Source organism: Ictalurus punctatus, chromosome 5 (genome assembly GCF_001660625.3).
Source record: "Ictalurus punctatus breed USDA103 chromosome 5, Coco_2.0, whole genome shotgun sequence".
Lineage (NCBI taxonomy): Eukaryota > Metazoa > Chordata > Actinopteri > Siluriformes > Ictaluridae > Ictalurus > Ictalurus punctatus.
Genome location: NC_030420.2, coordinates 27,473,508 through 27,494,922, shown reverse-complemented (window position 1 = coordinate 27,494,922; position 21,415 = coordinate 27,473,508). Strand labels below are relative to the sequence as shown.

At 41.4% G+C, this 21,415-nt stretch overlaps 3 protein-coding genes across 11 annotated transcripts in view; 1 reads left to right on the top strand and 2 right to left on the bottom strand.

Annotated features, from left to right (window-relative positions):
• Nucleotides 1–439: 439 nt before the first annotated feature.
• Nucleotides 440–7,777, bottom strand: wdr6 (WD repeat domain 6). 6 transcript variants are annotated; one of them, XM_017468259.3, is made up of 7 exons: nucleotides 7,526–7,777; nucleotides 6,106–6,207; nucleotides 3,150–5,892; nucleotides 2,251–2,328; nucleotides 1,982–2,098; nucleotides 1,794–1,888; nucleotides 440–1,083 (listed from the first exon to the last, which is right to left on the bottom strand). In XM_017468259.3, exons 2-7 carry the CDS (start codon nucleotides 6,200–6,202, stop codon nucleotides 551–553), a joined length of 3,663 nt encoding a protein of 1,220 aa, XP_017323748.1. In that variant the 5' UTR covers nucleotides 6,203–6,207; nucleotides 7,526–7,777; the 3' UTR covers nucleotides 440–550. The 6 variants fall into 6 exon arrangements, with proteins under 6 accessions (XP_017323748.1, XP_017323745.1, XP_017323747.1 ...); XM_017468256.3 differs by lacking the exon at nucleotides 7,526–7,777 and adding an exon at nucleotides 7,115–7,495; XM_017468258.3 differs by lacking the exon at nucleotides 7,526–7,777 and adding an exon at nucleotides 7,140–7,495.
• LOC108265680 (fibrinogen silencer-binding protein) lies at nucleotides 6,918–14,806 on the top strand. 2 transcript variants are annotated; one of them, XM_017468262.3, is made up of 5 exons: nucleotides 6,918–7,042; nucleotides 11,584–12,202; nucleotides 12,815–12,920; nucleotides 13,057–13,106; nucleotides 13,409–14,806. In XM_017468262.3, the coding sequence occupies exons 2-5, from the start codon at nucleotides 11,888–11,890 to the stop codon at nucleotides 13,955–13,957; spliced, it is 1,020 nt and encodes a 339-aa protein (XP_017323751.1). In that variant the 5' UTR covers nucleotides 6,918–7,042; nucleotides 11,584–11,887; the 3' UTR covers nucleotides 13,958–14,806. The 2 variants fall into 2 exon arrangements, with proteins under 2 accessions (XP_017323751.1, XP_017323750.1); XM_017468261.3 differs by lacking the exon at nucleotides 6,918–7,042 and adding an exon at nucleotides 7,671–7,787.
• celsr3 (cadherin, EGF LAG seven-pass G-type receptor 3) overlaps nucleotides 14,644–21,415 on the bottom strand; it is a 74,193-nt gene continuing 67,421 nt past the window's right edge. Inside the window, exons 31-36 of one of the 3 annotated variants that reach the window (XM_017468251.3) lie at nucleotides 21,298–21,395; nucleotides 19,574–19,668; nucleotides 19,236–19,409; nucleotides 18,718–18,912; nucleotides 16,671–17,526; nucleotides 14,644–16,544 (exon numbers count right to left, since the gene is read on the bottom strand). In XM_017468251.3, the coding sequence (XP_017323740.1) occupies nucleotides 16,517–16,544; nucleotides 16,671–17,526; nucleotides 18,718–18,912; nucleotides 19,236–19,409; nucleotides 19,574–19,668; nucleotides 21,298–21,395 (1,446 nt within the window). In that variant the 3' untranslated portion in view covers nucleotides 14,644–16,516. The remainder of the gene's footprint in view (nucleotides 16,545–16,670; nucleotides 17,527–18,717; nucleotides 18,913–19,235; nucleotides 19,410–19,573; nucleotides 19,669–21,297; nucleotides 21,396–21,415) is intronic. The other 2 variants (XM_017468252.3, XM_017468253.3) reach the window with 2 other exon arrangements.

Sequence of the window (21,415 nt, the reverse complement as noted above, 5' to 3'; positions counted from 1 at the left end):
CCATCAATATTAACCCAGAAGCAAAATAGTTGTAAGAAAGACTTGTGTACTGTACATTTTCTTACTTTACACTACAAAGTACTGTATATATTTTATCATGTTTTGTATTTCTTGCCGGTTGGTTACTCGCTGCTATGAAATGAGGTGAATATTTATTTGGGAGTTTTTATTTTTGCAAACTGCACAAAATGCTGTCCTTCTTCAAGCTGTAAAACTTCAAGAGTCATTATCATATAACTTCAGCTTTTATCTGATATTTAGGATATTGTATTATGTCATGTACATGACCACTTGAATAAGCCACATGTATACACATTCATTGGGTATACATGACAGATATACTGTACAGGCCTCTCTAAAACATCCTGACACACAAAGAAAAACAAACAAACAACTAAAACCCCAGGCCCAATAACATATACAAAACATTAATCATAAATTATCATAAATTAAAATGCCTTTTATTTTGAATGTTCAAAAGGTACAGTCAAATTCAGTCTGTGCTTGCTTTGGTCAGTCCTCTGAATGAAGTAATTAATATTGTAGCAGCCTAAACTCTGACAAAACGGTCTGCAAATATCACTTTCTGTCGTTCCTTTTCTTTTCTTATACTCTCTGGGTCTTTCCCCTCCGTTAACTTCAAGAGCTGCAAGCCCTGTCCACAAACCACCACATAGTCTCCACTCTGTAATTCTGAGCCTTTCTTGTGCCATGCCCACAGTCCTGCAGCATCTGCAGTGTGTGAGAACATTGTCACTTTGTGCCGAAGTCCGTTGCCACACACACGCCACACACACACGCGCTGATCTGGAGATGTGGACACCAGTGTTGCACAATTAAGCATGCTCAGGGCTGTTAGAGGGGCAGAGTGTGCTAACGCTACTGTCCAATGAGAGAGCAGCTCTGGAAACACGACCTTTTGACGGAGTAGCACTCGAATCTTCATTACCGACAGCTGTCCGTCATCTCCACCACTAGCCACAGTGATAACGTCTTTGTCCATTTGTCCCACTTCGTTAGATATTACAAGGGTGTTTACTCCACTTTGATGAACAGGGAGAGAGAAGCAAGGGGAAGATGGACCTAAAGACATATATAAAACATACATGAACAGCTAATATAATGAGTATGTCAAGAAGCGAATTAACCGTTCATAATCACTGGCAAAATACCGGCTGAAAAACAGAACAGTCACATGGTCAGTAGAAATGATTCAAAACAGAGTACAGGCTTAGGAAAATCTTGAATGTGGATGTTCCAACGCCGATAAAAACACAAAAAATGCAGTTGCAAACAAAACAAAAAACAAAAACAGACAACAACAACAACAAAAAAAAAAAACCTGAAAGTGTAAAGTGCTCTGTCTTGAAGATTCTCCTGTGGCAGAAAATCTACTGACTTATGAAATTCTGACAGTGCAGATTCCTAGCATAAATGTTAAATAAACATCTACTTATACATATTCACATTAAGTTCACCATATCAATGATTATATTTTATAAATATGAATAACAGCACAGGTAAGTTGCCAGCTGGGTGTACTACCATGAAACTTGTTTATGCTCAAACTGCTTCCGCTAAGTTATCTCAAACACACACACACACACCCCTATATTAGCTAACTTCCAACTCAGCAACCTCATTTCCCTGGGTCCATGTGCATGAAAAAGGTCAGTTTTTGGTTTCCATGTAAATGTATGCAAATGAGTGTGTAAATATCTGACCCTAGACCAGCTCTCCTCCTGTGAGTAGCTTATACACGAAGACCCAGTTCTCACAGCCTGCTGACTCACCGTGCCAGCTGTCCTTGGATTTACTGTCCAACACTGTAGTCAGATCCCACAGAGCTACAGCACCATCTGTAGTCCCGCTAAACAACAACACATGCCTGGGGTGGGTGGGAGTGAGAGAGAAAAGAGAAAGTCATAAAGAAAGAAAAAAAAATTAACATTAGTAACGTACTTTTTTGGTGTTTACTCACTGCTTGCCCTGTGGGTCTTCAAGGCTATAAGAGGCAAGACTGAGCACACACCGCTGATGATAAAAATTCTCCCAGAGTAGCTCAACCTTCCTGCTGTCCTCTCCCACAGTGAAAAGCCTGAGAGAGAGAGACAGACAGAGACAGAGAAAGATCATGTCTTTTATTTTTAGTGACACTCTAAACTGCAACAATGAAATCCAGCAGTGCCTTGTGATAAATTACTACCATTATCTCACCATTTTATTGATTTTACACACACACACACACACCTTACTGCTCCATCGCTGCAGGCGAGTGCCAGGAGAATCTCCTCTACGCTTTCATGCACCACAGCCATTGACATGTACCTGAAAATCAATACATATAAAGATATATATAGTGCTGTTAACAAAATCACTGCATGTAAACATCATGAATAATGAGCCAAAGGGAGCGTGTGAGCCATATTACCTTCTGGTGATGCTCACATGCCCCCTAATGGTTACTTTCAGACAACACAACAAACCAATCTATTCATTTCAACATGCAAATCAAGTTTAGAATCCCCCAAAGCCAAAAAGTCAGAAAATAATCTTTTTATTAGCAATAAAAAACATCCTTTGTTTTTTATGTTACATTTGGTGTACGTGAATACCAAAGACTGACTAAAAATACAAGCTTACCTTTGTTTTACTATTCGTTCTATGGTAGCCTGAGACAAAACCCTCCAGACTCACCAGGTGCCGATATAGCTTAATGCATGTTTATTGCCTTGATCAACTATTACTAATAGACAATTGGTGGTCTGTGAAGTCTAGATTGGTTTCTGGGAGCTCCTGTAGCTCTGCTGTGTAACAGTATGGCAGACATGGAAGTAAAGCAAAATTCTGTAGCCATTTTAGTAACATTTTCTGCATTTCATTTTCCTGATCTGAAAGTAAATCACTGGTATATATCAGAAACACATTTACATTAATCATTTTTGCATACATTATCTTAAAATGGTTTGTTTTATTTTGATGACTAGGTCTGCTTAAAATCAGATCTCTGATTTTAGCCAGAAATAAAAAGTTATGCAACTCAGAGACAGACTTCAGGGCATTCTACGCTAGAGACAAAGTCAAAATTATATATCCGTTACTGTTTCTAATCAAGTCCCAATGTATATCTATAATGAACGCATACACACCTTGTCTCAGGGTCCATTTTTACAGTCTTGTGGCGATTCCGTCTTCTCTCCCATTGCTCATCCAATCTGTGACCAGCAATCTGAGTCACCTGACAAACAGGCCAGTTCACCTGTTCATCCCAGCCAATCAGGAGCCGGTAGCACTGCAGTTGAGCCCTCCCACCAGCAGAAAAGAGCAGTGTTGAGAACAAAGATGATGTATTTGTCCTCCTGTCACTATTGCCTTCTTGTCTCGGTTCTCTTCGGACCGCAGTCAGTGTCCGAACGTTTGAGATGTGGTCAGCTAAAACAGTGAGCACTTTCACCGTGCCATGCCTAGGTTCAACCGCAAGCACTGTCACTGTGGTGTCCTCGCCACCAGTAACTAGCACCTCCCATTCCTCAGATGATGCTCCTCCTCTGGAAACACTACCAAGGTGGCGAATGCAACTCAGGCCTCGGCCATGAAGTCCTTCCTTCAGTATGTGTCCCTTCACATGGGTTGCTGTGGAAGTCAAGGAATGAGATGCCATGACAGATCCTTGCCTGATGAAGATCAGAGTACCTTGTCCGAGGCTGTGAGAGGATGCGAGTGTTTGAGTGCGAGAAGGGGGAATGTAGGCCCAGGACCTGTGTCCTCCTCCACATGCCACTGAGAAAATTTTTTCTTGTCTCAATGGATCCCACAAAAGAAACTGGATACCGTGAAAGCCAACCATTACAAAATGGGCCTCAGCAACACTTTCACGCCCACCATCTTCGGATATGTTTCCCATGGACTTCATCAATTCTGCTTCTTCGTTTAATACATCTCTCTCTTTTCTGGTAACTCCTCCATTCTCTAGCACTCTTTCTGTTATACTCCTCTCTTCCTCCTCACTGTCATCCTGTTTGCTTCTCTTATTGACCTCAAACACATCAGATATATCAGAACCCAGGAAGAGGACCTTTTCCAACCACTCCATTCCTTTGCTGGTACGATGAACACGCCGTACCTTTAGAGTATGCCTGTGTAATGTCAGAACCCGCACACACCCATCCCGACCGGTGCTATAAAACAAACCCTGATGCTCGCATACACTTGTCACGCCTTGCTTCCCATGGACACCGAACAGTGTGTTGACAGGGGAAATGGGAGCAGCAGTGTTATTCGCAGCACTCTCAGACCATCTGTTCTCATCCTTCCAAACTCCTTGCTCTTCCTCACTCTCTTCTTCTCTGTTCTCACTAGTCACTTCACTCTCACCACATAATTCCCTTTCTCTGTAGAGCGAAAGTGAACCACGGCGGTCTCCACACACCCACAGTGATCCCTTTCCATGTGGCAAACTGATTGCAGCAGTTAGCCATCTCTTGGCACATGGTGGCAACAGGAAAGACTTTAGCTCCTCCAATATTAAACATAGGCCCGTTTCATCCGCCTCCACCTCTACTGTCCATCTATATACCAATCCTTCAGCACCAGAAGCCAACAGATACAAATGATCCCCTTTGACCCATTGCAAAGTGTGAACCTTCCCCTGGCCTGCTTGCAGTAATACACCTGAATTCGGATGGTGTAAAGCGAACACCTGAACCCCTCCATTAATATTACCTACTGCACACATACACAAAGAGGCATCCTGAAATTGGACATCTGCTACTTCCATCACACAGTAGGACTGAAATTCTGGACCACCATTCCAAACTGTCTGCCATGATTCATCCTGATGCAAAAATACTTCTCCTTGATCAGTGCAAACAAGCACAGCATCGTGGCCTCCCACTGAATGCACAACTTTAGGACAACCTCGCCCACTGAACCCCAAATCTATCTGGCCATCTCCCTCTTGGCTTTGCTTCACCTGTCCGGCTCCCTCCAAAACTCTCCATGCCCGTATTCCTCCATCAGCCCCTCCTGTAGCCACCCATCCACCCCCTTTACTAACTGCTAGTGCTCTGATGCCACCAGATCTATGACCTTTTAATGTTCGACCCACTCTACCATTCCCTTCCCACTCCCACAGTAGGCAGGCACCGTCCTCCCCAGCACTGAACACACAGCCAGGTGAGAGCCTGACACAAAAGACACGAGCCTGGTGCCCATAGAGAACTCGCAGACAGGAAGGTGATTCTACTCCGCACCCTCCATCTGCACCCAGTACGCCAACGTTCCAGACACGAACGCTACGATCGTCTGAGGCAGAAGCCAACCATCTGGAGCTCTCGAGGTAGCACAGGCTGAAAATCACACCACTGTGCCCCAGCAGGCGTCTCTCTACCTGGGCCTGGCTGTCTCTTTTGGTCCCTCCAGGTCTCCACAGGACCAGCTGGTTGAAAACAGTCCCCCCTACCAGAACTGTTGTTTCCCAGTGTGAACCAATCAGAAGTGCAGAGTACAGAAGACACACCTCTGCACAGGAGCAGAGGGACAAGATGTTTCCAGATTGTGGCTCTAAAAGCAGCACAGAGTTGTGAGCCAGACATATGCCTAGTAATGACCCGGTCTCTCCTCTTAGCCAAGAAACATCCAGAACCCAATCCTGCAGCTCCAACAGAGGACCAGCCACCTCCAAACTAAGGTCACGAGGCCTGATGTTAATAAGACGCACTGCTTTCCCGCCAAAAATGACTAGTTCTACCAAATCAGGAACAGTGACATGACCATCGTTATTTAGCAGCTTGGGCTGTATTCCATGGATACGGTAGTTATGCAGAACACTCAGTGAAGCACATTGTGTAGGTGCAGATTGGAGACAGAAGATGGAGAGGATGGGTCCTTCACCTGGCAATAACGCATATATACTGTATTAAAGAAAACAGGAAGAAGTGCTCTAAGGAGTTCTGTGGTGTCTTCTAGCATTTATGGATAGTTAGTTCAATAGATGATTTTCAATACTTAATAGTAATGTCCCACATGTAATGCTGACATAACTATGTTGTAAAATAACCATTGTATGTATGCATCACACCCTGTCTGCCCCAGCATGTAACTCACCTGTCAACAACCACTCATCTCCAAGAAACTCCAGAGCAGTAACAGGGGCAACAAGCACAGAGCTCTGTAGGACAGCCAAATTCTCTGATGCTGCCATCTCATCTATTTTAACCAACAAAACGATAGGTAAGGAATAAAACATGACAGGACATGCTGTTATAGGAACACAATTTTTGATATACTAATGAATGACACATTGTGCTTTTTAACCATTTGTAGTTACATTTACTCTTGTGGGACATCTGTGAAACGAGGTACTTCCAGCTATTATTCCCTCACAGTAACCTCCATTTCTTTCTTTCTCTCACTTGTGCAGTTAATAAGACAATGCAGCATGTCAAAATCCTGTGTCCTGAACAGCAGAAAACCTACGGACTGTTACAAAGCGCTGATACTGGAGACTCCTTCCAGAAAGGTTCAGTACACGTCTCCTTACATTATCTACTTTGTTGAACAGACTGTAAAGGGTTTTGTAGCTTTTTTGGGGATTGTGGTGATGTTTGTGGGTAAACGAGACCTTTTAGCTGTACTTATGTTTGATGCACTGGAGTCCAAGAAGGCTTTGGCTGTATCTGCATTGTGATGACGCGTCTTGGCCCAAAATCTGCGATAATTTTGAAAAATCCTCAGAATATTGTGGAGTCCTGGAGGGACTGGTTGAATAAAGACACACTTTTATAATCTGTTTATTATAAGGCTTAATTTATGCTGAACATCGACTTTACAAGTCCTTGTGAATGAGAGGTGTTACTATGGAAACGATAACTAATTAGAACGAGCGCATTAATATAAACACGTGATTTGAGTCAGAGCAGGAACTATTCTTAAAACTGCTGTTATGGGAAAATATAAATAACGTCTGACCAATCAAATCGGATTGATATAAACTCTTCTGTGCTGTTACAGCATGAGGTGTAAACATTCCTGCTTTTTGTCGGTAGGTTTTGGAAGGAACACTGTCTACATCTGAAAGTATTACGGACACAAACAACACAGCTGGTTTACTTACAGAAAAATTACGGATATGTTCTTACATGCCACTTGTTTCTTCAGCGACGTCGATGCTCATAGGTTTCGGAAAAATATATAAAACAAAAACAAAGGCACATAACTATAAAGGTTTCTCTTTCTTCATATGATCTTCAGAGTGTTTCGGTGCATGCACGCACGCACATGTCCGGTTTCCTTCCGCTTTGACAATATGAGCACTAACCAACACCAATTTAGCATACTACCCTACCTTCATTCTAACTCGCCTTTTTAACTCACAATAAATCAACGGAATGTTCACTACTAACTAATAACTACAGCAGCAGCGTTCCACACATACACACAGAATACACGCACATACGTATAAACCTTACGCACTTTACGTAAACGGTTCATGTGTACATTATCATATAGAAAAAAACTCTTTTACCAATTTCGTGCGTCTGTATCTGAATAACAGCGCCGCGTACAACACGCGATCCTCAAATGTTCACTTCCGGGAAATTCCTACCACTCCTGGGTTGTAGATCGGAGGATTTACGCTAACGCGAGCGCGTCTTCCGCTGGTTGTTTACGTAAAGAGCGTAAAGTGTGACGCTGTGTTGTTTAATTTTCATACGGACTGCTCAAACATAAAGGGCGGCGCACAAAGTATTTATTTGTTATGGAAATAAAATAACCCAGCTATACAGGTGAGTTTCTAATATTGGGTAATGCAGGACAGACTACAGCGACGAGACGTGCAGGTTTATCTGTATACGTTCAAAAAAAATAAAAATGTAGTTAGCCTTAATCCTAGTCTCGAACCGCTTCCCCTGCTGATTTAATACGCTGCAAAGGTTTAGCTAGGTGGCTAATGGCTAAGAGGCTAACGCGCTAGCTATACGAGCAAACGATGATGAAGAAGATACAAAGGTTAAAACTTAAAGAATTAAAATAAAACATATAATGATGTGCATTTATATAAATTAAATAGCGCACCGATACTAAAAAAAAAAAAAAAAACCCGAGTGTGTTGCTGGTCTGGACGCTGGTGGATTAAGCCTAGTCTCAGTCCAGATTTTTACACATTATCCAGAATAAAAATCCACACCGAAATGAATACACACATCATAACATGGCGCTTTTACTCTAACTTATTTATATATACCGTGTGTGTGGTGTTGTGACTAAACCCCGCGGGCCTAAACGTTTAATCTTTATATAATTTCTACATAAATTATTAAAATATATTTAGGGGATTTCAGTGTTTTGATTGCATGTAAAGAGGATTTTTTTTTTTTTACTTTTATCATTTATATTGTAAAAAAAAAAAAAAAAGTTATAGAAATATCAGTGTACCTATACACCCAAGTAATAAAACATGGTAAAAATAATCATTCATGAAAATACCTATTTATTTGTTTGGTTGTTTATTTATTAACGAACACTGAGGTTTTAAATGTTGCACCGTATTTAATGCAAAGAATTCAAAGGCAGTAAACGGGATACAAATATTCCTGAAAATCTTTCCGTTTGATGATGTATTCGGTCATTTATTCAACAATGTTTGATCGAAAATATTACACGATGCACAGAATACGGAGATATAAAACAGGGTGAATGGCATTGTTAATAATGAAACCACTTCCTGTGTGTTTTTGTTTTGTTTATTGGCTTGCAAACAACAAGACTTAAAATCGTTATATAATATTTCATTCAAAGTTTATAATCAAATCAAAGAAGGAATAAAGCTTTGTTCTGTTAATTTACTTGCTTACTTAATTACAGGGGCAGGGGGGTGTTGGGACACGGTGGCGTAGTGGTTAGTATGTTTGCCTCGCACCTCTGGAGTTGGGGTTTGATTCTCGCCTCTGCCCTGTTTATATTGGGGTTTGCATGTTCTCCATGTGCTTTGGGGGTTTCCTCTGGGTTTCCTCCCCCAGTCCAAAGACATTCGTTGTAGGCTGACCGGCATTTCCAAATTGTCTGTAGTGTATCAGTGGGTGTATGAAGGTGTGTGCAATTGCCCCCGTCCAAGGTGCTCCTTGGGATAGGCTCTGCGACCCCTTGTATGATGAGCAGTATAGAAAATGGATGGATGGATGGGCTTACTATTACTTACTTTCTCGCTTACTCACTCACTCATTCACTTGCATATGTACATGCAGGTTTAAAAATATTACGGAATGTTTCATACAAAGAGACCAAAGAAGTAAAACAGAGTAAAATATATCTCTCACACACACACACACAGTCATGTGGAAAAATAAGTACACCCCTTGGAAATTGTTGGCTCTTTTTTTTTTTTAAAACACATATTTGGACAAGCAAACATTTGATCCTCTTTGAAACAGTGCCTATTAATATGGGTGATACACTCTATCAAATGACATAAAATTGACATTTTGTAGTCATTTTCATAATTTAAATGGAACAAAAAAAACAAATCAGTCCCAAGGAAAATTAAGTACACCTCTATATTCATCACACCTTCAAATCCATACAATTAGAATCAGGTGTTCAAAATTATTGGCAAGTGCCAGTGATTGGAACCTGTTTTATTTATATCCCTCTCATATCTAGTGTGTGGTGTTCCCTTTGTTATTGAGGTGTGTCGTGTCATCATGCCAAGATCTAGAATTCTGTAAGGCCTTCAGAAAAAAAAAGGTTGTGGATGCCTATGAGTCTGGCAAGGGATTTAAAAAGATCTCCAAATTATTTGAAATGCATCATTCCACTGTAAGGACAATAATCTACAAATGGCGCAGATTTCAAATGACTGCCAATTTATCCAGGACTGGCCGTCCCAGCAATTTCAGCCCAAGAGCAGACCGTCTGATGCAAAAGGACCCCAGAACCCCAAAATTTCATCAAAGGATCTGCTAGTAAGTCTTGAAACTGTTGGTGTCTAAGTACATGCTTCTAAAATCAGGAAGAGGTTGCACAAATTTGACCTGCATGGGAGGCGTGCCAGGAAAAAGCCTTTTCAAGACTTCAGTTTGCCAATGAGCAAAGACCAGGCCTTTTGGAATAATGTGCTCTGGACAGATGAATCAAAGAGAGAGTTGTTTGGTCACAGTAACAGCAGACATGTTTGGTGCAGACAAAAGAAAGCTTTTCAGGAGAGGTACCTCATACCAACTGTGAAGCACAGTGGTGGAAATGTAATGGATTGGGGTTGCTTCACTGCCTCAGAGACTGGACAGATTGCATTCACTGATTCAGCTATGAATTCTGCATCACATCAAAGAGTGCTTGAAGATAACGTGAGGCCATCTGTCCGAAAATTGCAGTTGAACCGAACGTGGACCTTTCAACAGGAAAGTACACTAGAAAATCCACTAAGAAATGGCTCAAAAAGAAGAAATGGAGAGTTATGGAATGGCCTAGTCAAAGCCCAGATTTGAATCCCATTGAAATATTGTGCGGGGATTTGAAATGGGCAGCACATGCAAGAAAACCCTGAAATATCTTGCAACTGAAAGAATATTGCATGGAAGAGTGGTCAAAAATTCCAGCAAGCCTGGTGGACAATTATGCAAAACGCCTACAAGTTATTTCTGCTAAAGGGGGCAATACTAGCTTCTGAAGACAAGGGTGTACGTACTTTTTCCACAGAAGAATATCACATCCGTTGATATTTCTGTTGAATAAATGATTGAAAAAGCTAATTTTCCTTGTGTTTTTGTGTTGGTATATCAACTTCATTAATGGGCACTCTTTCAAAGAGGATTCAATGTTTGCTTGTCCAAATATGTCAAAAAAGCCAACAGTTTCCATGCGGTGAAATTGTTATCTTGAGGGCTTAAAATATTGCACAATATTTAATACAAAGCGTACAAATAGACCAAAGAAATAAAACAGTAAAAACATTACTGATTCAGAATTATTGTAAAGTGTTTCTAAACATGTAAAATGCATTTATGTTTAATTCATATTATACATTCAGGTCTAAAACATTGTGCCACTCATATTTAATATAAAATCTCCATTTGAAACTCTCCAAATGTTAGGTTATTGGTATGTAAAGAGCATGTCAAAAACGATGCTAATATAACGTGCTGTTGTTGCCCCACAGTGTCCATTGGGTAAGTAAATAATAAATAATGTACAATGTAATAAAATAATGTTCTACTACTTTTAAGTGCATAAACAGGTTTTGATGTAAAGGATTGTAATTTGATGAGCGTCTTATGTGTTACAACAGGACACCACTCATAAATGGGACAATGTGTCATGCAGGTTACATTTTACTCTCGAAACCATTAACTACCATACTAAACATTGTTGTATTATGTTGAAATTCTTTTTATGGATGTATGGATTTTTTTTTTTATCATTGTTTACTTCTAGCACACTTTCTGCTCTTTTAAGAAAAGGTTAATTGTGTTTAGCCGTGCAGAAGAAGTTTGTGAAAATGTATCCTACACATGCGGTAGGATGCTTCATACTGACCATAGAAAGCATGTGCTAAGCGATATGTCTTTATCTTTTTTTTTATTATAGAGTTCACAGATGCCCGCACCTACTGCAAGTTCATCACTGGATCATTGCAGATCACAAAGCCTCAAGCAAATAGTTCACGACTGACCACAATGCTGTAATGAATACTGTAAAATCTGTGACATTATGTAACACTATGACAGAAACACTGTTACACATGGACAACAAATAACACACTGAGACTCCAAGTACACGCTGTACTTCTTGCACTCCATGAATGAGGTGACTGACCAACAGCCCTACTTGTCCGCTTTCCTGGCATTCGAACAACACCCTTCTCTGCACGCACCCACCCACACGTACGCAAATGAAGATGCTCACCACCATGACATACCGAATGCCCAACTTCACCCTGGAGCAGAAGCTCTACCTGCTCCGGAAGATCCACAGCGTGGTGGACGCTGTGCAGGACTTCCGCAAGGACACCAACACCACTGTGTACCGTAATGCTGTGTGGGCCGAACTGGCACAGGCCTTCAACGAGGCCTTCCCCAACCGGCCGCCCAGCAGCGTTGGCTCTCTCAAGACCCTGTGGAAGCGGCTGAAGGTGGAGTGTCGCGTGGCTTTGCAGAGACGTCAGGAACAGCAGGCAGCCGGCATGCCTCTCACTGCCCTCACTCAGGTTCCTGAGCCAATACTGCATAGCTTTCCTAAACAAATGACAGCTAATATCATACTGTATCATAGACATCTGGTATTATGTAGTATTCGTAATAATATCAGCTCCCCTAACTGAACTATGATGAACTATTGTGAGCATGATGTTTACTACCACGGGCAGCTTCTTTACAACTCTAAGTTCCCAGCTAGCAATCAAACTCATAGGATAATTACAGTTTAAGTATTAATTGTAAAAGAAATTTTTTTAATCATCTATGGTTCTTCATCTCCGACCCACCCCGTGATTTATTAATGTCACAACCAAATTAAAAACAAAGCACATTGTTTTCATAATGGGACAAAATATACTTCTGTTAAAATAAGGAATAGAAGAATAAGTAATTATCTACTATTGATGACTGAAAATGAGTTTTTCTTCTCCATGATGAAAAGTTAAGTAGTAAGTTGGAAACTCTATACCAAAATGTTTTTTTATTTTTTGTTATTTGTAATTATGATTTGACAAGATCATGTGAGATCATAACGTTTAGGAACTCAGGAACTTAGTGTGGAATCCTGGGAGCTGCAGTGCTGGGATTTGTAGTTGGCATTGATACTCCCTTTGTCTCTGCAGGTGCAGCGGGAGGTGATGGTTCTGGTGCCAAACCTGATCTCCAACATTGAGGACATGGATGGAGATGGCAGCTGTGCCTTGGTCACAAACAGCTCACCTGGAGCAGGTACACACACACACACACACACACAGACACACACACACACACCTCAACTTACTGCCAAAAACAACACATACTGTCTTGACGATCTTGATGCTGAAGTTCATGTTGTGTGTTCTCTTGCTCTCTCCTCACCTCTCAGTGACTGGGGGTTCCAATGGGAATGAGCAGGAGGATCCTGACCAAAACAATGTAATGTGTTGTAAACTTGCCTTGTTAATTTATATGAAATGTTCTCTAGTGTTGCATTCCAGCTAGTGATCTGATAAAGAGATTAGTGTTTCTTAAACCAATGTCTATATATTGTATCTAGCCTAAATCTTATGTGATTACCACAGACAAGAATTTTGATGGGGGGTGGGCCTGGTTACTCAAAAATGACTTATAATGTAAGACGAAGGGTAGTACTTGGGGAGTCAGTAAATGTTCCAGTTATGTTAAACGTTTAACTGTTTAACTTTCTCAGACGTTTCCTTTTGCTTTGTTTTTTACAGGAAGTTGACAGTAAAGAGCTTGTAGCCATCGACCTCGGCTTAGTCTCGCCTGCTGAACCACCACAAAACTCTGGGACACCTCCTGGTTCTGCATCCTCTCCCCCCTCCAATATCTTCTTCTCTCACTCCAGCACTTCGAGGGGCACCCAGCAGCGCTCTTCTGTCTTCTATCCCAGCCAATCTAGAGCTGGCTCAGGATCAGGGTCGAGATCTGCGAGCACCGACCCGCCACTCAGAGCATCAGCAGTACCTCAGGTCGCCCCCTCTGCACTAGCGGAGAACTCGTTTTTGTTTCGGGACTCTCAGGGGCTGGACTCTGGCTGGGAGGCGCGCAGACAGGAGGCACTTGAGATCGAGCACCAGCAGACCATGAGCCTGCTTCTGCTGCAGCAGTGTGTGTGGGAGGAGAAGAGGAGAGCCGCCCGGCAGAAGGAGAAGGCAGCGCGGGCCAAGAAGCGCTACTATCAGGCCAAACTGCACAAACTGGGGGTTGAGGGTCAGCTTTCCAGCAGCGACAGCGATGAGGGGAGAGAGGCCCCCCAAACATGAGCACTGATTTTCCTAAAGTGTCTTTTGTAGAGTTGTTTGTGTATTTGTGTGTTTTTTTTTATTGATGTGTTGTTTTTTAAATCTTGATACGAAAACAGATTTTATTTTTTAGTAATCATGTGTTATAGGGCCAATATGTGTCAGATTATGTCATTTATGTTAGTATCTGTGTAATTTTTGTGAATCAGTACTACTCAACCTGTTCCAAATCGAAATCCTCCTCATTTCCGTCAGTAGCTCTTCCATTTAAAGTAGCTCTAGGTGCAAAATAGTGTGGAATTCAAATGAGATTTCTCAGGTTTTTTGTTTCAGTGTTTTTAAAACGTTGTGGTTAGCTGATGTGAGACCTTTCAGGGCTGATGACTGATGTTGGCTGAAATTGTGTTTGATTAAGTATTGTGGTATTATCTTTTGAAAAAAAAGTTGCACAAACTGTGAACTGTTAGAAGTAACAGTGACAATTTTGCTTTTACTGTGTTCATTGAGAAGGCAGGAAGTTGAGAGGAATGTGTTTTAGTGTTTTAATGTCGTATTTCTGGGTGTAAATCAGTATAATTATTCATTCTCAGGGTTTGTTTGTCTGGACAATGGACTCCTGGCAACAGGAAGTTGTCAACAAACTTCATCAACCAATACCATTTTGAAATACTTTCAGGTAAAAAAAAAATAATACAAGACTCAAACACTGCTAGCAATAATTTTTTTTAATGTCCAACATATCTCTTGTACGGGTTCTGTGGTAACTAACAAGCTTCGGCAGCTGTTTTCCCCACTGGAACCGTCCACCATGTAAACGGGATAGCAGACATCCCATAATAAACACATTATCAGGTGGTACAACCCCTCCAATACTCTCCTGTTTTTTTCCCCACTTTCTCTTACCCAGAATGCAATGATGCATTGGTAGGGGCTCATATCAAATAATACATGTATCAAAATGTCACACGTGTACATTTTAACAAGTAAATTCCGCTCTCGCTTGATCAGCTTTCCAAAGAAAATCTCTCTCTCACGCGCACACACACACACACACAATCATAAAAACAATCTGGGAGTAATGATATGACTGTTAAATTAACCTTAATAAATAAATATTAACAATAAATAAACAACATGTCTGTACAAGATAAAAAGGTACACTATAATAAAGAAATTATAAAAATGCAATAAGTAAAAAAAAAAATCATTGGAGCACTTTTTGATAGGTATGAGGTATAAAAGGAATGATCTTGGTTCTATTATTTGGCAGAACAATTTGACAATATGCTATAGGATAACATAGGAGATGGCACTGATGCGATTTTTCTTTTTAGTAATGTATACTGCGGTTTTAATAAGACTCGGTGCTCTCCTGCCACAGACTGTATTTAGTTCTGTTTTGTTGTGTCCAGTGAGGCCCTTGGACTCTACTGCTTGACTGACATCGACAAATGCCTGTGTAAGGACTCTTTAGGTCCATTGAGTGGAGGCAGCTACAGCCAGTTTAGACCTGAGTCACCAGTTTCAAGAAAACTGAAAGGTACACATTCTGACAGCATCTGTACAAGCACATATGAATATCAGTGACTCTGATAAAAAAAACAACAACAACAACAACAATTGTTACTAATTCAGTTGTTACAGTTCTGTATATTTCCAGAGAGCAAGGATAAATGCGACATGCCAAGCTGAGTACAATGCTGTATACCTGCTTAAAATTCTCAGCAAAAATTTTTTTCTGAATGAATTCTAACTAATACTTATTTGGTCTGAATTGAAGCACTGAAATTTATTTAGCACTATAGTTCTGAATTGAAATTCCAGCAGGCGTACAGGATGCCCAAAAAGACAGGCATAGTTTTTCAACTTCTTTGTTAAGACCAACTCAAAATCTTCACCTTTGTCACCCGAACAAACCAGCTGCCTTAAAACGTCTCCTGAATACACAATCATATCGGTCAAATCACATCTCTTGGTTTAAAATACTCTTACAATCACTACTGTTGGAGATTTGCACTAAATCACACATCAGGATTGTTGACTCCTTCAGTGAACCAATCCAAGCCTCTGATCCCAGTATATTTAGGTAATAAAGACACAAATATGAGGAATGTTCTGAAAAAAAGTTTGGGAATGGTTAGTGATGGTGTGGGAATGGTTTAAGATTCCTTTTCACTCACTCAGTGACCCCATACGCCGGACACAATCTGTAAAAACATCAGATCTTTCATCTTGAATGAAAAAAAAAATACAAAACTGTATAAAAAGGTTATATACATGTTTTTTTTTCCTTCTCTGACCGGCCCTCTCAGTATTTGTCCTTCACTGATGGTGGAAATCACCTCATTTTCTTCTTCCCGCTCACCCTGTAACTCCCCTTGGCCTTGGGAGGCTGTTATAAAATATGACTGTAAACCATCAGATTGAAGATTCGACCCCACTGTCTCGTAATCAGACACGCTCTCAGGTCCTCTAGTATCAGTATCCCAGAATGCAGCTAAACTTTCTTTCTAAACTTTTCCTTCTGCTGTCCTTCTGTGCCCATGAAGAGAAATGCATCATGGGACTGATGAGATGTCATCAGGACTGTCCATCACTTCTGTGGGCTCTAAATGAGGGAGACAAAATATAGAAGGGAGGACAGAGTTAAACAAAAAGACAAGGACAAAATAATACCAATAGACACATACAGTAAAACTACTGAAACACGACAAAAAGAGGAAAGGGGACTTACTCTGAGTCTGGTGACACTTCAGAGATACTTTGTGAGGTTGCAGAGTGAGGCGGTGGGGATGGGGAAGGACCAGCAGCTGTAGAGGAAGGATTAGGAGGCGGAGTCAGTACCGTGGAACTGAACGAGGCTAGGATAGAGGAAAGAATGTCTAGGTGCTCGGTAGATGGTTGGCGACTGGGTGGAGCTCCAGGGGCCGTTGCAGGCGTGGGGTACCTACATAGAGGGGCAGAGTCTAATCTGCCATGCCGCGAGTGCAGGGCTTCTTGAGGTTCCTCAGTGATTGGTGGAGGGGGAGAGGATGTAGAGTGAGACTCTGGGTGTGAGAGCTGCCGTGGGGGCAGAGTTCGGAGCCACTCGCGGCATGGCTGTGGCATGGGTCCTACACCCCCATTTGACTCTAGCTGCTCCCGGGAACAGCTGAGGTGCTCTCTGGATGCCTGCTGCCTCATTAGGTTGCTCAGTGGCACTCTCATACCTCCTAAAGAACCTCCCTCCATTCCCGTTAGACCCCCTACACCAACTATTCCTGCCCCAAGGTCCTCTCTTGAGGCATGGATGCTATGGACTGGGCCTAGATGTTCTCTGGAACCGAGCTCGCGACGGCGGGGCAGAAGATCAAGGTTGTCTCGAGACCGTTGGCGCCGTGAGAGCGAGTCCAGGTGCTCACGGGAGGAATAGCGTGAGGCTGGCTGTGACAGAGAGCCCGTGCCCGAGCACATGCGGCCGTATGAGGCGGCTGGAACGCCCCGGTGGCCTAGCGTGGACGTGCGGTACCACGAGAGCTCGCTGGGCACACGACCCACTGAAGACAAACCTTGCAATGCTGGAGGGCAACCAAGACGGTTCTTTAAGATACCTGGAGAAACAGGAGATCAAGAATGTCAGTGAGGTTGATATCCATTTGTATGTTACCTATGTAGAACGGCCTAACGGAAGAGAAAAAAATTCACAAAAATCCACATCTCAAACAGAATGTTTCTGAGGTTCCACAACAGAGTAGCAACGCAGATTCTAGCTATTTGCTAATTGGGAGGACGTCAACATCATCTACTCCCTCCAGCAAAACTTACGCTAACGTACCCTATATAATACCTGTCCATCACATCCATATGTACTTGTTGAACATCCTATTCCAAAATCAAGGGTATTGATAAGGAGGCCATATAGTGTAGGTCAGTGGTCACCAACCCTGTTCCTGGAGATCTACCTTCCTGAAGACTTTAGCTCCCAACCATAATCGGGCCCACCTGACCATCTAAGAAGAAGAAGTTCTTGATCAACTAAAACAGGTGTGTTACATTTTGGTTGGAGATGAAACCCGCAGGAAGGTCGATCTTGGAAGGGAGGAAGAGGGTTGGTGACCACTGATGTAGGTATACAGGTGCTCCATACCAGCCTTCTAGCCAACACCTTGATTTTTCCTTCTCTATCCTCCTCCCAACGCTGTAATGATGGTCTATGGGCAACTTTTTTATTTCTCACTCCTTATGATAAGCAGATCTCTTATTTCCTTCATAAGCCACAGCTTTCCTCCCACACTTAACCAGCATAGTCTCTTTCTTGTCTAACTTTTCAAAGCAAGAAAATATGGAATACTAATAAATGTATTACAGTGGGCCAAAAATAGTATTGTGGTGCATCTTCCAAAGCAGTACATGAACATATTATCAATTTACACGTTACATTATTGAAACTGTAAATGGACCCGCCTTGTGTTCTTCATATAACCACTGCTTAACCACTGTTGCTAGCAATCAGGATGAGTACCAACATTTTCCATGGAGGAGTTTGAAGCTTAAGACTGAAGGATGTCAACTTTGAATTTGTCTGTGTGGTAAAAGTTAGACCTCAGTATCAGCTAAAAACAGACACATAACCAAAGTTATGTGAGCTATTTGCTCAAACATGTATTTTCAAACGTCATGTATCTACTCGGTTATGGTGCTGGATGCATATCTTGGTTTGTGAGCCAGATTCCTGACTTTAGGAGCGTCTTGGAACCCTGTTCAGGTAAATCCCTATTTGTACTTGTGCATGTGTGTTTCACCTTTGCGGTGTCTGTGCATGTGTGTCGGTCCGTTCTCATCCCCGCTGGTGAGTGCAGCGTCTGCCTGATTGTTATTGGCTGCATCTTTGCTGTAATCGGCCCCGAGACGGCGCTCCGAACCCCATTTTTGAAGCGAGTGAACCTCGCAGCCCTCCAACGCAGGCCAATAGGAGAGCAGGTCGTTTCCATCCAGATCTGACACGGAAACAACACACCATGCTATTGGCCGGCAAACAATGCTGGTTATGAAATAGAAGTTTCCAGAGCAGCACTTAGGTCTACTCTATTTGTGTATGTCCTACCTGGTTTTAAACCAGGCTAATGCTAACTCAAGCGCAACACGAGATATTTAACTTCTCCTGTTTTCATCAGTGTCAAAGCAAAACAATATGCTCTTCAAAGACTCAAACGTTCTGCTTGACTTAGCACATATGGTGTACTTTACTTATATTGAATTATATTGAACTTTTGGTGGTGTGTATGCAAACAGCACCTACCAGAAGACATACTAATAGTACCTTTGGCGCCATTGTGGGTGGGGTCGGTGAGCAATCTCTCACTGTGATTGGTGCGTTTGAAACGCCGTTGGATCCGTCCCCGTAGACGCACGTTATCCTCACTCTCAGAAGATGGAATGGACAAACTCCGCTCCTCCTCCAGAGAGAGATCAGAGTCTGAGTCGGAGTCCTCACCTGATGCAAAGAAGACAGACAAGGAGAGCAAGAGAGGAAAAGATAAAAGACAGAGTTTTTAATTCGCAAAAAGACAAATATGTGAGTAAAATCTGAAAGAAAGACCTCAAATGTGACATTTCAAGTAGGTTTGAGTGCCACTGGAGATTATTATGTGAGTTTACCTCCGTCACGGTGGAACATAGCCACATCAAGATCAGTGGCTCCCTTGTGACCCAGCATGTGCTCAGCAGTCTGGCGTGCTAGAAGATTTTCCCTACTCAATAATTAAACACCAAACGAACAAAACGGAACAAAGATAATGAAAACAAATCAGAAAGTTAGTAAACCAAGCATAAATGGGCTTATCCTTAGAAAATAATGATACATCGCAGCTGTTTCAATTTAGGAATTAAGGGGTAGAATTACAAAATGAAGCATTAATTGCTTAAAGACTGGCAGTGATGAGCAATTTGTCTGGGGTCTGCTTAAGAAAAGATCTGTATTAGATTCATTCTTAAACCTACTTAGCTAATAATTCTTTTACAGCGTGACAAATGATTTGAGATTCTTTGTCAGTAAGAACATAAAAAAGACAACATTTTTAATACTGATTATACTATCAGATTAGATTATATATTATATTGTATAATCATATTGGTAGATTATGAGAAGAAGGTGTAAGTAAGGAGGATTAAGTCTATTTAATCTGCTCTTTGCAGGTTCATTTCAGAGCATGATAATGAGTATAATAATTGTTTGTAAGTGTGCTGGATTTCATTCAATCCGAAACATAAAAAAATCAGGAATTTCATGAATTTCAGTCACATGATCTGAGAAATCCTGTGTGCTTTCATGTCCATTTTCAGATACTAGGAATAACTGAGTTATTAACTGAGTTGTGTCTTTCAGTAGCAGGGGTGGACAAATCATACATTTATAAGTTAGCCCACCAGGCAAGTAAAAGTTCCATTGTGCTTCCCAGTGCCCATGTTTTGCTTGCCCGTATACCTCACTGAGACTAGATTAAAAATAAGTAGCTAATAATGCAGTAACAATCAGCATTAATACCGATTAAGAGAAACAAACAAGTATCTGATTTCCTGTGGTAATAAATGATAAAGCCATAGACTTTATCCTCTCCTGATAAATTTTTTTTTTTTTAAATTATTTTTTATTTTTTTATGTAGCACATTGTGTTTGGGACCTTGACAAAAAGATAGTTAACCTTTTGGCTTTGAAATATGATGTGCTGAACAAGTTAACTAGCATATTGTACAAGCAGGAGAGTTATATGACAGCTTCGCCCTGCAATTTGTGATTCAACTGCATGCTAATTAATCTACTTAGTAAAAATCATTCTGCAGTCAGCCAGATCAGACCTCAACCTATGTGTGTAGAGCAGTAGACATTGGGATTGGGAATGAGTAGCATGCACTGTAGTGAACGGTGAAGTGAATTAAGTTTCAATACAAATGCCAAATGAAACCTTTTGTCTACTTGCCTATTGGGCAACTATGAACGCAAATCTGCATGTCCTAGGCACATGGGCTACTGATTCGTCCATCCCAGCTGTGCGGTTTCTATATTTGGTGTTGTTGTATGGTGTGTTATTTGGAACTCATCTCAGAAGTGTGTTCAGAACGATAGATAACACAGCAGAGACAGTTGCATGATGGAACATTATAGCAAGATTCCTCAACTTCTTTTGCTTTGGGGTTCCATGATCATATTTATTATTTCATATTAATGCAACTTGGCATGAAATCCCGTATATTAACAAAATGGTTTCTTCAATCCCTAAAAAAACTGAACAGTTTAATACGCTGTCTCTTTTTGACCATGCGGTCTCTGTCTGTTTCTTGTTTTTTTTTTGTCCGGATGACCATATGTTCGTTTGTATTTTTACCGAGCACTGCTGACTGATGATATGGTGGAGGTTCCCAATGTAATGCGATGTAATCCACTCTGTTCCAGCAGGGAGGCACTGTTGTATGGGTTCTGGCCCTACATGCATACGCACACAC

What these genes read in the sequence shown, in the direction of transcription:
- LOC108265680 (XM_017468262.3), top strand. Translation starts at nt 11,888, where the DNA reads ATGAAGATGCTCACCACCATGACATACCGAATGCCCAACTTCACCCTG. An exon ending in CTCTCACTGCCCTCACTCAG is followed by an intron (nt 12,203 to 12,814) that starts GTTCCTGAGCCA and finishes TTGTCTCTGCAG; the next exon opens with GTGCAGCGGGAGGTGATGGT. An exon ending in AGGATCCTGACCAAAACAAT is followed by an intron (nt 13,107 to 13,408) that starts GTAATGTGTTGT and finishes TGTTTTTTACAG; the next exon opens with GAAGTTGACAGTAAAGAGCT.
- wdr6 (XM_017468255.1), bottom strand. An exon ending in AAAATGGACCCTGAGACAAG is followed by an intron (nt 2,329 to 3,149) that starts GTGTGTATGCGT and finishes ATTGATTTTCAG; the next exon opens with GTACATGTCAATGGCTGTGG. An exon ending in GAAGACCCACAGGGCAAGCA is followed by an intron (nt 1,889 to 1,981) that starts GTGAGTAAACAC and finishes CACCCACCCCAG; the next exon opens with GCATGTGTTGTTGTTTAGCG.